Genomic DNA, 16239 nt, shown 5'->3' on the forward strand with positions numbered 1-16239 from the left:
TGGACACCATCGATGGCTCATTCAAAAGTATGATGGACCCTTCATCATCATTCTAAGGATCGACAACTTGGCATACAAGCTAGATCTTCCTGACAACTTTCAAGTCCACCCAATCTTTCATGTGTGCAATTTGAAGCCCTTCAATAAAGATGAAGAATAACACAATCACAGTTTACCTCAACACGCTCCATCATCAGCATCAGCCTTAACCTCCAAAGAAGTCGAGTTCATCATGGATCATGTCAACAACTACCTTGGAGAAGTGAAGAAGTATCTTGTTAAGTAGAAGGGATTACTAGATAGCGACACCAGTTGGTAGACTTTGTGCAACATTTGTCAGTTTCAGCAGCTGATTGAAGAATACCACCAGTAATAGCATCGAGGATAGCGTCGGTTTAGGTGGGAGAGCATGTTCCAGACCGCCATGTTTCCACCTTTTTGCTTCTAATGTACATGCCTCTTTGGCACTCTCTAGTGCTTGTAAATGACCTTTGGCCTAAGAACCCCGTGTACTACAATAATGGCCCCCCTTCTCCCCCCTTTCTCTCTCTCTATAAATCTTCAAGTTTGCTATAAGAAGTTTATGCATTCTTTCTTTCTCTCTCTATCTCTCTGTGTGTGACTGTGTACGTGTGTGTTTGCGAGACTGTACATGCGCCCCTGTTGCGATCTTGCACCTTTTTATTGTGTGTTTGTGTTAGTTTTCTTGACTTTTTTGGTTGACCTGGTCAGGACCACCAGGTGCCGCATGGTGCTTCCAATAAGCCTGTGACAATTGTCTAAAAAAAAATGGTGATAAGAGAAGTGCAGGACGCCCAAGAAGATCTAATAGTTCTCTATAATGTTAAGGTTGTGTGGGGGATACAAGGAAAATACTTTTATGACAGAGTGAAGCCCCTTTCTCCTTACATCACCCATGTGTCTGCACATGTTATATAGGTCTTGTGTATGGTGACACGATACATGTGGACACGCTATGATGTGTTCAACATTATCGTAATATATTCTAATAGTTTTTTAATAATTTAATAATGGATATATTTTATATTGAAATATCAAAATATATATTTTATCAATTTTAAAAAAAGTGTCCTCAAATCATTGTTGAATTTTCTCTGATCTCTGTTGTTTACTGTAAGCAAAGAAATCTTATGAGAAATCATTTTCACATGTAACGACATACATCAGAATAGGGTTAGGGATCGTGTCCCTAGCTGCATCCTTTGAGTTGCCCAACTAGATGAAAAATAATTGCCTAAAACAGTGGAAAAATAATTCTCTAATATCTAATGTATATTCTTCTTGTTCTTGTAAATTCTCTGTATGTTATTTTCTTCCTTTTCAATGAATTGGTAGGGGTCTGCCTAACCTCAGCTTGCCTATCAAAAAATAATAATAATAATAATCGTAAAAATCTAAACACGGGACGATTATACTGTGGTTTCCTACTTAATGTGCTACTGGTACAGTGATGCATGCCATCTTTTAACCTGATATTTGTTTTTTTGAAAGACAAGTTGGGGTTAAGCAGACCCTTACCAGTTATACAACGATACCATTGGGATTTGAACTTGCAACATCCCAACACAAGGTGACGTGCACTAGTAACTTGATATGTTCCTAACTGAGCAAGGTCTTTCATTTTCAAAATAAAGCTGCACGGACTTGTGCCTCTGTATGTGAAGTCAATATCAACTAAAATTGATCACAAGGACACGATAGAAAGGACGTAATATTAAAACTAGTATATAGTCTAAATTGGAGTGTCCCTGTGACAGACAATTGATCATTGGGAAGGGGAGGTCTGTGTAGCTGCTGTGGACCACATGACTTTTTCTGCTTCATCCCTCCTTCCTGGGAAACTGATTTGTTCCTTTTTCTCTTCCTTTGTTAAAAATAGCAACTTCTGTTTTGGTTGGTATAACACGTTATGCGGTGTCACCTGTGGCATCAACAGTTGTGCATTAGACAAGTTTTTTTTTTTATAATCTAGAGTAAAAACATTCCACTTTTTTTGTCCAAATGAACTTTATCATTTTTTTTCCCTGCAATTAACCGAGGCCTAAAGGATAACAGTGATCAATTACCCCTTACGTGAATCACAAAGACCATTAAACCATGTTCTCGTGGCCAATGGCAGACAGATTCTTATGGTATATACAGGCCCTTGATTTTATTTTATTTTTTACTTGGCCCATCTCTGAAAGCTACTGCAGAGGCCCTTGATCAATCTTTCTTTAAAACATTCATGGGAGTCACTAACCAAGATTAATGTTGTCGAGATGAATTGTTTCAATCCCATCAAATGCATTTGAAATCTCTAGCAAACTCAGATGAGAATATTTTTTTTTTTCTTTCTTTTTTTTTTTTTTGCTAGCGCAAGGGAAAAACCCTCCGTCATCCATTGCACATTGACAGACCTCCGGTTGATAAAATCCTTGAGGTCAAGTACACCCAGCTTCGCCCTTTCCGAAAAGGATGTCTTCCTTGGGTTTCAACTATGTGCGTTGACAAACCACAGTCATCAAAAGCTTGGAAATTGCATATGTTCATCAGTTCTGTTGTTCCTAATTTACTCAAAGTAAATGTGTAGAGAGGAACTAGTAGTTTCACTTTCACCACCACTTGAATAATCTCAACAAAGTTTATGATTATATTGTTGTTGACAAACTTAGTTTGAGATCACGGTTGCAAATGTCACCAATATTTTGAAAAGGATGATCTCTGGAAAAGTAATAGATAACTGCTGTAAGTACAGCAGGCAGAGCCAGCGGGGTTAGGTCTCTGATCTTGGGAGTGGTATCTTGGTGTAAACGTAAAATAAAAAAAGGTCGACTTACTTGAAGAACAGAGAGAAAGAAAAACTTTTCTCTTCAACAAATAAAATAAAAGTGGTAATACTTCGTGCCGATATTTTGAGACAGCCTCCTTTTTCCCATTTCCATGGCGAGATCCCCTCCTTTCCTTTCTTCGATTTGATCCCTCAGCCATCGGAGAGAAACCCTAGAAACTCTCCGATAAGGAAGGAAAGAGGGAGAGGGAAGAATCCCAAAGATGGCGAGGAGCATCCGGTGGGCGACCAGAGAGCTCCTCCGGAGGGGGGGAGGCTCGGACCGGCCTCACCCTCACCGGCTGGGTCAGGGGACAGCCCGGCCCGTGACCTACATGCCCCGGCCGGGAGACGGCACCCCCCGGGCCGTGACCCTCATCCCTGGCGACGGAATCGGGCCGCTGGTGACCGGAGCGGTGAAGCAGGCGATGGAGGCGATGCACGCGCCCGTCTACTTCGAGACGTATGAGGTGCACGGAGACATGGAGAGGGTGCCGGAGGAGGTGATCCAGTCGATCAAGAAGAACAAGATCTGCCTGAAGGGCGGCCTCGCCACCCCCGTCGGCGGCGGCGTCAGCTCCCTCAACGTGCAGCTCAGGAAGGAGCTGGACCTCTACGCCTCCCTCGTCCACTGCTTCAATCTCCCCGGCCTCCCCACCCGCCACGATAACGTCGACATAGTCGTCATCAGGGAAAACACCGAGGGCGAGTACTCCGGCCTCGAGCACGAGGTCGTCCCGGGCGTCGTCGAGAGTCTCAAGGTGTGTTTTCCCCCCAATTCGATTCGATTTGTGGGCTGACTGTTCGTTCGATTGTTAGGTGCTGCCAATTTCGATCCTTTGTCTATTAATTCTTTCTATATATCCAATTTCGTGTTTTCGAATTGATAATTTTAGGATTTTTTCGCTTAACTGCGTTCTTGGAGGGGTGGGGTTTTGTGTTTCTGGGTGGTGGTGAATATAATTTTGTTGCTCATCACGAATTCCTGGATTTTTTACTTTTCCCAAATTTTGTTGGGTTAAGATCGAATCGGTATTCTTGACAGTTAGCCGTGTAGTTGACAATCTTGTGAGGAATTGATGTACTGGGAAACTTTATGGTTCGTGTTTGGTGACATTTTTTTTGTAATTAAGTTGGTTCATGATTGAAACCGCTCTCGATCTATCTCTTACTGTTTGGTTCAACGGTGGTCCTGTTATAAGATCGATGGTCAGATTTCCACGCAATCCATGGTTTATCCTATCCTTAGTTCCTGGAGGCAGAGTTCTCTATCTAGGTGGTGAAGAGTTTGTACTTTGTAGTGTGTGATGCATGTGTGATGCAAAGAGAGTGGTTGATGCATGGGGCATTCGCTTCATGATGTAGAACTGCTTAAACTCGAGATAGTCGCTGAACAAGAAGAGGGAGCAAAATAACCATATGTCTCGTTTGTTTCTTTATAATACCAAAGACTGTCTGAGGCAAACATGATTTCAAGTAATGTATACGGTTGCTAGCTTGAATAATCAAAAAGATCTTATAACCTAATTAACTGTAAATCTCATTTGATCGCTTGTTGGCAGTATAAATCTACCGAGTATAATAAAGAAATGATTTTGTAGTCTTTGAAACCAAATTTCATCTGTGTCTTGCTTCATTCAAGCCCAGTAAACTACATCCAAGCAGTCATATTGCCTGCTACAAATCTTGATTATTCTCCTACCCTATGATTTCAGCCCTTCAACATCATCATCATGCCTTGTCCATCTGTATGAGTTAGAGGGTCGGCTTTGCAACTCCTACATTTAAAGATAAAATGTGGGCCCAACCATGGTCTGTCATATCTCTATGTATTGTTTCCCTTTAGTAATTATTATGCTACCCTTATTCATCGTTCCTTCAACATGTATATTGTTAACGCCTTTTAGGTTGCTATTTTAGCTTTGCTTGTGACACGCCACTACCATCTTAGGGGACAGTCCTTATTTTTTCTCTTCCGTTGGTGTTACATCTAGGCGTTCTCTAATTCGGAATCCTTATTTTATCATTCCATTATTACTCCAAATATGTACCTTAGAGTCTTAGACTCTGATTGGAAGCCCATGTTGGAGAGGCGATGAGAGGGGTGATCGGAATGGAGAAGAAAATGGGAGATGAGGCTGGAGTTGTTTACTACATCCTTGTGAGGATGTAGTTGAAAATGACTCATCTCCACCCCCTTCTCCGCTCTCAACATCATTCTCATCTTCGAAAGTAGGGTTCCCGAAGGACCCGAACACCCATGGGAGTAGGTGGTATTAATTAAACCCTCATTAAACACCATTTCCGGCTCCCAAATAGAGCCTTAATGTACGCGCCTCAACAACATGCACCTTCTTTTTACATATCGACTTCATTCCTAAACACTTTGGAATATGTAATAGATGGAGTAGGTCTTGGTGCATTTTTATGGCAGTGTCCTTTCAATCAGACGTGCCTATCTATCACATGGCACATCACTAATTTGTTTTTACTCCATTCAGCCTGCACTAATCCTATTATGGTTTCAGCCATTCTTGTGCCATAATTCAGAACTCTGATGGATAGCAAAAATCTCATACACTCATTGAAGTATATTTTGAATTTCAACAGTTGTATCGTCGACATCATGCCCAAACTTGTATTCATGCCGTGAATTTAACTCAGTTTTACCCTATTTGTGCTTATGCTTGGGATATTTGAACTACCTGGCCTATCATTGTTCTTAGGTTTGATTCATTTTACCTGGACACAGTGATTTGCAGATCTATCAGATTGACATAGGATTCAGGCTTTGTAGGCTCGTGCTCTTGTCAGTGGATGTGGTACTGCAGCATTTTGATCATTAGTGTTAGCCAAGTGTTAAATCTTATTTCTTCTCAATGGACCACGACGTGGGTTGCATCAGTGCTTTCTTATTCTTGTTTATTTACTGCAATGCTTTTGTTGCCACATAATGAAATTCATTGTGACCAGAAAAACAAACCTAGGTGAAGGCTATTTAACATGGGTACTTCTACTAGGCCTCCATCGTCCATACTCGTGTTGTACCTGTACTACTACTATGTACTTCTGAGTTCGGGACAACTGAGTTTTGAACTTGATCCATTTTGTCCATCTTATGACCCAATTAATGTGTGGTCTATGCTTGACATTAAAATTGTCTACTGCTTACTATATATTTGTTGATCATTATTTGTTAGTTAATTATATACTTTGACATGTTTTAGACTTGTAGTTGGTAATTGACTACCTATAACTTCATATCTAGATTATTCTGTAAATGTATCATAATTGTGCTTTTGGATGCATGGTGTGTGTGTGTGTGTGTGTGCCTATTAGAAAACTTAGTGCTTCCCCATATCCTTGTTGTACCCATATCTGTGACATATTGTGAAGGAATATACAGCTGCACAAAGAAGATATATTTAAATAAAATAATTGTATAAGGAACATAACGTCCATGTGTTCCTCCTCCCCTTTGTTGTGTTGTTCTCTTTTTCTCATATTCCTTGTTTTTTTCTCTTTCTTCCATGCACATGGTGAACAAAAATTGAGTCCAGTTTGGTGCTGTCTGCATGATTGCCTTGTGTCTTTATCTTTGTGCATTTGGTGGATGCACCCATCAACTGCTTAATCAAGTATTTTGTTTTCTTTTTTTTTTTTCTTTTGAGTCTCTGATTTAGCAACTTTGCTAGGTGATAACAAAGTTCTGTTCAGAGCGAATTGCAAAATACGCATTTGAGTATGCTTATCTCAACAACAGGAAGAATGTCACAGCTGTGCATAAAGCTAATATTATGAAGCTAGCTGATGGTCTTTTCTTAGAATCATGTCGGGAGGTTGCGAAGAATTACCCTGGGATAAAGTATAATGAGATCATTGTGGATAATTGCTGCATGCAACTTGTTTCCAAACCTGAGCAATTTGATGTTATGGTATGCTCCTCAAACTTTGCCTAGCCTGTGTACATGTTCACTGAGCTTGTGTGGTGCCTGCTTTCCTAGTTCTGTATGGTTTTCTGTTTATCAGTTTAAGATTTTCTTGTGATTCATATATATTATTGAATCATTTTCAGAGCATCTATACATAATAGAAAGTAACCACCCATCTTCATGATGTCAACATTCCTGAAGTGCTTTTTGTTCATCTTTTTTTTTTTAAGTCAAGTGACAATTCCATATGTAAGATTTATGGTTGTGTTCTATGTCTTCTTCCATGAAACCGATCTTCTCAAGCTTTTCTTCTGTTGCCCAGTTGACATGGTAGATTATATGTAATTTATTGACACTATCAGGATTCTTGTGGAAGTAGCCCAAATGCTTGGTGAGTATGCTATATTACCTTGGGCTGATACTGAAATGTCCCTAGTAAACTCATGGCAATGCCGCAGATTCATGGATGCCTTTGTGGTCCTTTACATGTCGTTGTCTTACACTCTTGTGGTGTTGTATATGAATAGTGATGGACCAATATTTATGGCCAGATACCAGATTCACCTGAATCAGGATGTTTTATTAGTTCTCTTAGACACAGTGGCTTCACAGGTGCCTGACCATGCCCATTCACTTGGCCGATAGCCCTTATAACTGAGTGCAGTTTGTTGCGCTCACCAAGTCCTGGGATAGTCTAAACTGAACATTAGTATGTTGGCCTTGTAGCAATCAGAATTATGAACTGGGACCTTGCATGTCCCAGTGGCTTGTTTGTGCAAAACTGGGAACGATTGCTGAGGCTGGTTTATGTAAAATTGCACTCTTTATGATGCCATGTCATGTATAGTTTTAGCAGTTGGTACTGTGATTATGTAAAATGACTCCTGTAATATCTGCAGGTTACACCAAATCTATATGGAAATTTAGTCGCCAACACAGCTGCTGGTATTGCTGGGGGCACTGGTGTTATGCCTGGAGGTAGTTTTGTCACAAGCTTAATCTTTGCTTTTTCTTTTCTTGTGTTTGTTTTTTATGAGATTTATGACATATAGGGTATGCAAGTTGAGGCAAATCAAATTTTATGGTGCTCAGACTCATGTCAGTTACAAAGTCTGAAGCTTCTTGCTTGAGTATATATACTCTGCTCTTGTTGATTGCTTTCCTTATTTTGTGTTTCTTAGTCAGTCAATTATTATTGGCAAAAATTTTATTCTTTTATGGTGCAAGTTGAGGCAAATTAAATTTTATGGTGCTCAGACTCATGTCACATACAAAGTCTGAATATACTCTGGACATGTCTATTGAAAGTCAGCTAGTGGTTGTGCGTGTGTGTGTGCCTGTTGTGACAAACTTTATCCGTCACCGACCGAAAGCGCCGCACGTGTATGCGTTGCGGTGCGGTGCGGTGGGGCTTATGGTGACGTGCGTGTTGCTAAGTGGAAAACCCATGTCTTGGCTATGGCATGCGGCGGTGCCACGAGACAACGCAACATTGCTCTTTAGCAAACTCAGCAAGCAAGCCCAAGTGTGCACGCAACTTGTCAAGTGCATCTGCTCTATTTCATGCTTCATGCCACGGGGGTCTATCCAGCCACCCGCGGCCATGTGTCATGCTTACGCTACATGCGACTCGTCTCAACTTCAAGCTTGCAAACGAAGGACATTCATGCGGAATTCATGTGCCACAGTTGATTTTTCTCCTCTACAATCATATGTGGGGAATGTGTCCATGAAGTCAGAACACAGAACGAAGCTACTTCATCTGAAGGTGTCATGCCAGTGTCTACGTTGGCCCGCATGAACTTCGAGGTTGCGCATCTCCTTGCACATTGAAAATTACCGAGCCATGATTGAGATCTCGTCGACACAATCATATGTGACGAAGACCCCGATGCATTCATTTCGGTGAAATACGAAATCTTCATTCGAAAACTCCATTGAGAACAAAAGTAGTGTGTTTATAAGGGATATTAGGTTGTCTCCTATTGGCGGGGGTCAGCCAGCGCCCATAACACCTATAAAGGAGACCTTCTTCTTGACTTGCATTGGTGCACCACCGTGTTGTCCGGAATGGGCAACCCCTATATCTCATGAGTAGCACATAAGAGTGCACGGGGTACTCAAGAGTATGCCAATTTCTCATGGGTATCAGTATGCATGCGCAACACCTGCTTTGGTCTCCCGCCTTGCACCCTTGCGAGGGCCTCGACGAGTGCATGTCAAGCAATGGTGATTCCTCTTGGCTAGGGAGCTTCACTACGTCAAACTAGCAATTGACTTACGTTGGGGGTCGAAAAGTCTTATCCATTATAGCAAGGGGTTTCCTGCGAGGCGCGTGCTACGCTTCGCTGGGCCCACATGTTCCAAAATGCAATATACCCCTTGTTCGGTGCATCTTTGGACTCGATGCTCACTCTAATGTCTGTGATGCTTGTTCAAATGTGTAACTGGCTATATCGACCCTCGATTGCTCGTGCGCTCGTCATAGGAAGGTGATGCATCCGTCTCTCGTCGGCTTAAACTCGCTTTGCGCTGACAATTGCCATTGCCCCTTTCTATTGACCTGTTCAACTCCGTCGCTTTTGATATTCCACTATGCTAAGCGTGCATGAGATATGCACAACTCTAAGCACATAGGCAACCCCTATATCTCGTGAGTAAGAGTGTGCGGGGGTGCTCACGAGTATGTAAATTCCTCATGGGCCACCTGCCTTGTCGCCCAACCTCACACCCTTGCAAGGAGCCCGACGAGTGCATGTCGAGCGATGGCGATTCATCTGTTAAAATACATGTAATCTATATATATTTATATATATAGTCTAATATACCCAACAGGGGTATTTTAGTCATTTCACAAGTACCCGATAGGGGTACTTGTTATTTTCCTTTTTTTTTGTATTTATTTTTGCACTTTCTTTTTTCTTTTATTTTATTTTTTACCCACATAAGGGGCCCCACCATTGAGTCGATGGCCCCCCCAACTGTCACATTTGTGACCGTTAGGGGGCTCCCAACGACTCCATGAGGAGCCCCCTTTGTGGCTCTTCTTTTAAGGCCATAAGGCCACCCTTCACTCTCCTTTTTTTTGTATATATAGGGGTGAACCCCTCTTGTATTCTTCACTCTTGAGAGCTCTCTCTCTTTTCAATAAGAGACATTTATATTTTTTATGTTGTGTTGTCCCTTTGTGGATTTGGGTGTCATCTCTTTTGTTTGTCCATTGGTGGACATTGTAAGTGCTTATAGCACTCTTTGTTTTTCCTCATATCTCATTACATCATCTTGGCTAAGGAGCTTCACTACGTCAAACTAGCAACTGGCTTAGGCTTGGGGTCGAAAGGTCTTCTCCATTGTAGTGAGGGGTTCTCTACGGGGCGCACACTGAACTTCGCGGGGCCTGCAGGTGCCAAAATGCAATATACCCAGTGTATCTTTAGAACTCGATGTTCACTCTAATGTCTGTGATGCTTATTCGGACACGTAGCTGGCTATATCGACCCTCGACTGCTCGTGCGCTCGTTACAAGAAGGTGATGCACCCATCTCTCGTCGGCTTGAACTCGCTTCATGCTAACAATTGTCCTTGCTCCGCTCTATCGACCTGTTCAACTATATCGCTTCAGATATTTTGTTGTGCTAAGCGTGTATGAGATATGTGCGACTCTGAGCTTGCTTTCGCTAGGCTTACATAGCTCCTCGCCTAAGACAAGCTACGTGTCGCACAACCCAGACAACTTGGCAATCTCCTTCTTTGCGTGAGTCAAGAAAACGCAGAGAAAAAGACTGTGACAACTAGTATCAAAGCATATCAAACTGGTATCATAGCCTACCACATGAGTATAAGAGTTCATCAAATTGGTCTTAGAGTTGTCCCAAGTTGTTATCGATGTCTGCTTATCAGTTTTGGTCGTCTTAAGATTTGTCGAAACTACTATTAGAATAAAAATTGTTTTGGTTTGCATCTTCTCTGTTAGTTATTTAGTCTCTACTAATATCATTTATGCGGATTCTTCAAGTTTTTTGCATCGTCCCAAACTAGTTGGTTCGTGGTAAACTGATTGGGACACAACACACCACAAATGTGAGTTATAGTGAATTTTACACTTGTATATCTATTACCTATGTTGAGGGTACTTGCAACACTGTTAGAGGCAGATCGTTGCATGATCGAGTTCCCAAATACAGAAGTGACTCCTTCATTTCCTTCACTCCCTATTAGGGATGGCAGTGGACTAGGGCAGGGGCGGGGGACAAGGTCTCCACCCCCGCCCCATCTCAAAATCCAAACCTCCATCCCCGCACGGGGATGGATTTTAACCTCCACCCCTGCCTCCATCGTCGTTTCAAGTTGTCCATCCCCGGTTCAAATGGGGGCAGGGCCCCGTTTTCCCTCAATCTATAGTCATCCCTTGAAGGATTGGAGATGGGGCGGGGCAGGGCGGGGGAAAGTGTAAGTCCATCCCTGCACGGGGATAGATTTTAACCTTTGTCCCCGCCTCCATCTCTATTTCATGCCCTTCATCCTCGGTCTAAACAGGGCGAGGCGGGGCAGGACCCCGTTGTCCCTCGGTCCACTGCCATCCCTATTGCCTAGAGTCGCAAGGGAGTGACCCGTGCCTGGTACACACCCCTTCTTCTACTGACGGATGTTCTTACCCAATTTAACGAAATAGTTATGGGATGCTTCTTAAGACTTCGTGGTGATGTTCATTACTGCAGTTGCTTGCTTTTGCACAAGAATATTGCTCATCGGTTTGGGCACCTTGTTATGGTGACACTTTCTTCTTCAAGCGCATTAAGGGAATGTGTTTCGCTTCAGTTTGATCTCTCAGGAGCAAGTCTCGCAAGTGGAGATTTCTCGCTTTCAATGTTCGAGCGAAGATGCGGTAAGGGTGCCGCGTAGCGCAATTGGCTGATTCTATGCACCTTCTCAGTGGGGAAGACTTGTTAGAATGCCTCTTCTCTCCATACATTTGGTCAATTTCACTCGACTCCTTGTTTTGGTGTCGTTTGTGCATGTTGACCGTTGGGTTACGTAGGCTCCCCATCGTCAACATCATCTGCTTGGATCGTCTTCACTCGGCCGGTCTCTTCTCCTACTTTGTGTTGGGTCATAAATGGCATCGCCATGATTGCTAGCTTTTTGTGCTCCGTCCTTGTAACGGGACTTGGTGTCACACTTCGACAGTCATTTCGGGGATATTCATCGCTAGGATGATGCAAGGACTCTCACATTTCATCACTCTCGTATTCAAGGAGCAAACACTTCAGACACTCCATGCTGCACCCTTCGGAGGCCAAACTTTTGTTCTTTGGTGCATGTGAACAAATTGTGAAGACACTTCATCCTCAACCCGTTAATTGTGCTTTGCTTGGAGAAGTCGATGCTCTGCAACCCCTCCTCGAAGGATCATCAGTTGTCGAAAGACCAACACATCTGCTGAAAATTGTTTCGCTCTCTTTGCTACGTTGCAGGGGTCATGTTTACTCGTGGTCACGTTACTCTGCTAAACAGACCACTCGCGGCTGCCAAACACTCGCTCTGCTTAGGAGAACTGGACCACCACCACTTTTCAGAATTTCATGGCGGCTTGTCCACGCCACATATCTTCGTGGGTGACGATTTTCACTCTCTACAGAGTGACCTTGTCTTTTCAAGTACTCCATGGCAGCTTCAATCTCCTCTTGATCGGTGAAGTATTGATAAGGACGTGGATTTGTTCTAGTGGGGGAGAATGTGCCATGTCGTTGCATTGCTTGGATCATGTTTGCTTGTGATCGCATTACTCTTCTCAACGGACCACTTGGGTGCCTAACACCCGCTCTACTCAGGAGGACTGGGCTACCTCTAACTTCAAAACTTCATATCAGCTTGTTCATGTTGCATATCTTCGTGGGTGACGATTTTCACACTCCAGAGTGGCCTTGCCCTACTTGCTACTTGGGTCACGTCTGCTCGTGGTTGCGTTGCTATGCTCAACAGACAACCTCGGGTGTCAAACACCCGCGAGTACCAAACACCCGTTTTGCTAATGAGGACTGAACTACCTCCAACTTCTCTACGTATACGGTGGCGGCACGAGGCAACACAACATTGCTCTTTAGCAAACTCAGCAAGCAAGCTTAAGTGTGTACAAAACTTCGCATGTACATCTGCTTAGCTCCATGCTATGGGGCTCTCTTCAGCCACTCGCAACCATGTGCCATGCTTCGGGGTTGCTATGCCACCCACGACTCATCTCAACTTCAAGCCCACAAACAGAGGACATCCATGCGGAATTCATGTGTCACGATCGAGTATTCTCCTACACAATCATATGTGGGGAACGCATTTGTGAAGTCAGAATACATAATAGAGCTACTTCATCTGGAGGTGCAATGCCAGTGCCCCTATGGGTCTGCCCAAACTTCGGGGTCGCACGTCTCATTACACGTTGAGAATTACTGAGGAAAGATCAAAATCTCGCAAACACATTCATATGTGACAACGACCCTGGTGCGATCGTTTTGGCAAAATACAAAGTTTACATACGGAAACTCCATTGGGAACAAAAGCGATATATTTTCAAGGGATATTAGGGTTTCTCGTATTGGCAGGGGTCAGCGCCCATAACACTTATACAGGAGACCTTTCTCTTGACTTGCATTGGTGCACTACCGTGCGTTCAGGAGTGGGCAACTCCTATATATCGCGAGTAAACATAGTACTGCACAGGGGTGCTCACGAGTATGAAAATTCTCCATGGGCATCAACATGCATGTGTGGGGCCTGCTCTGGCCGCCCGTCTTGTCGCCCAACCTCGCACTCTTGCGAGGGGCTCGATGAGTGCACGTCGAGCGATGATGATTTCTATTGGCTAAGGAGCTTCATTACGTCAAACTAACAACTGGTTTAGGCTAAGAGCCGAAAGGTTTTCTCCATCTAACAGGGGGTTCCCCGCGGGACGCGCGCTGCTCTCTGTAGGGCTTGTAGGTGTTAAAATACAATTTACCCTTCGATTGGTGCGTCTTTGGAACTCAATGTTTATTCTAATGTTCATGATGCTTATTTGGACGTATAGCTGGCTATATTGACCTTTGATTGCGCGTGCACTCGGCACAGGAAGGCAATGCACCCGTCTCTTGTTGGCTTGAACTCGCTTTGCGCTCATAAATAACATTGCTCCACTCTATTGACCCGTTCGACTCTGTCGCTTCTGATATTCAATTGTACTAAGCGTGCATGAAATATGCAAGACTCTGAGCTCACTTCCGCTAGGCTTACGTAGCTACTCGCCTAAGGTAAGTTGTGTGCCACACGGCTTAGACAACCCGTCAATCTCCATCTTCGTGGGAGTCAAGAAGACGTGGAGAAAAAAGTCGTGACAGCACGCATTCATGTGTGTGTTTAAATACGAAGCTGCAGATGGATCTAGCTTTAGATGGGAGCAAAGCCATTCCTTTCCTCCAACCCACCCTTTAAATTGGTGAAGTTCTGCTTTGCTGCATGTGCTCAAGTTGGATAGAAACGTGTATGCCCGGGTGCTTTCCTCTTACCACCCATTGCCCAAAATGTTTGTAAAGAGAAAATTGTTGGGGCAAGGCTGTTGTTTCACATCAATGTAAAAAGAATTCAGAAAAATTCATTGCAAATGAATTTATATCACATTAACAACTTTTGGCGGTTTGGATTGATCAAAGCATTTTGATCAATTTCCCTCATAATGCCTTTGATATTAAATGATTTTAGTGTCAGCAACTTGTATTTGAACTTCGGCGTGTTTATTCAGAATTTCTACAAGGTCTACCTTTATGCCTAAAGAAAGGTTTAGATGTGAACTAGATGTTAAATTTTATTGCATGGATAAAAAACATTGCTATGTACTTGGAAGCTTGAGCCCTAAATCACGTCAAATCTTGCACTGTTGTGGTTCAGTATACAAGCTGTCTGTTTTGTGTTGCATATGCCTACACAAATTTGGGGCTTTGTCTCATCTGTTTGCTGCCACACAAGGGATTCTCAGTTTTTCTCCAAAAGTTTCTTTCATATTTTTCCCACTCGATTTTATGCTTATGGCGGCATGAGAGTGTCAGCTTGATTTTTGTATATTAAAACCAAAGTATTTCTAGTTGATTGCTCCATAGTTACCAGTATTGGTGATATTGTGAAAATATCACGCTAATTTCAGTTTTTTCAGATAAAATGAATATGGAAAATGTCACTGTGTTGAGTATATCATGATACACGTCTATATCTGCTGTTTCTTATTATATTAAAAATTTTTTTCTGACATTTCTTTATATTTTCAAAGTATTTTGTAAGAAAATATATTACTAAGACCCTTTGTGTATTATTTTTTATGTTATTTTTTAAAATGTCATCATTTTCTCTAGAAAAACTTCCTTTTTTAATATCCTGAGAAAAACCCTCACCAAGAAATAAACCAAGACTGATATATGCCTGTTACTATGCGTCAGTCTAGAGGTGAAGTGCCGGTCATAGAGATACTCGAGCACTGGTACAAACTTGGAAAATGAGTATACTGCATGCACGCTCTGAATTCAGAAAACCATGTCCAAAATGCACATGAATGGTTCTATGATAATGGCATCATGTGGAATTTTGGCTGCAGGCAATGTGGGTGGAGACCATGCCGTTTTTGAGCAAGGGGCGTCTGCTGGCAATGTGGGAAACGATAAGCTGTTAGAGCAGAAGAAAGCAAACCCAGTAGCCTTGCTTCTGTCCTCTGCGATGATGTTGCGTCATCTGCAGTTCCCGTCCTTTGCAGATCGGCTGGAAACTGCTGTGAAGCACGTAATTGAAGAAGGGAAGTACCGGACGAAGGATCTGGGAGGCAGCAGCACAACCCAAGAAGTGGTAGATGCAGTCATTGATAAACTGGACTGATGACACACATCTGCTTCTCCTCTCTGTAGCTTGATTTTTGGCTCGCAGCCGAATTCCCCCACCTGAGAATTGTCATGGTGTGTTTTCTTAATTAAGGTTTGGTCTGTGCTCGAGATCACATACATCCATTTGCAGGAATAACGGAGTCCTTTCCAGATCGAGGTAATAAAATTTTGCTTTCTCCGTCTCACAACAATCTTGTATTTGCAGAAAAGAACAGTCATTCTTATTCTTCTTTAGGTTCTGATTGCATGGCTCAATTTCAGTATCTTGCGTTAATCAGTCTAATATATGAACTTTACTGCTGCATTTATTAAACTTCCAAGCGGAGATGGTTGAGTTGCTGACGTTCGTAGGTATTTCAGGTTTTATTGCGGGAAAAGAAAGAGTTTATTCAATGTTTCAACTCAACTAAGTTTATAAGACCCAAGGGGTTTGGCGTAGTGGGATAGGGCCTAGCCCATTTTCCTGCGCTTGGTGACTCCCTGGGATTGAGGGTAAGCCCTTGGAGTTTTACGCTGACAGGACAGCGACCGTAAGTAAGGCAGTCTGAGCCAGCGCGGCTAGGTCTCTGCGACTGGGGCAGTTTCC

The 16239-nt window shown here is 42.9% G+C and overlaps 1 protein-coding gene across 2 annotated transcripts; it reads left to right on the forward strand.

The window, feature by feature from the left end:
• Positions 1–2877: 2877 nt before the first annotated feature.
• On the forward strand, positions 2878–15910 carry LOC149838073 (isocitrate dehydrogenase [NAD] regulatory subunit 1, mitochondrial-like). 2 transcript variants are annotated; one of them, XM_090006352.1, is made up of 4 exons: positions 2878–3591; positions 6538–6765; positions 7662–7740; positions 15374–15910. In XM_090006352.1, the coding sequence occupies exons 1-4, from the start codon at positions 3055–3057 to the stop codon at positions 15646–15648; spliced, it is 1119 nt and encodes a 372-aa protein (XP_089862478.1). In that variant the 5' UTR covers positions 2878–3054; the 3' UTR covers positions 15649–15910. The 2 variants fall into 2 exon arrangements, with proteins under 2 accessions (XP_089862478.1, XP_089862477.1); XM_090006351.1 differs by having other exon boundaries at positions 2880–3591; positions 6526–6765.
• The last annotated feature ends 329 nt before the right edge of the window (positions 15911–16239 follow it).

Source organism: Nuphar pumila, chromosome 5, assembly GCF_984573655.1.
Source record: "Nuphar pumila chromosome 5, dmNupPumi1.hap1.1, whole genome shotgun sequence".
Lineage (NCBI taxonomy): Eukaryota > Viridiplantae > Streptophyta > Magnoliopsida > Nymphaeales > Nymphaeaceae > Nuphar > Nuphar pumila.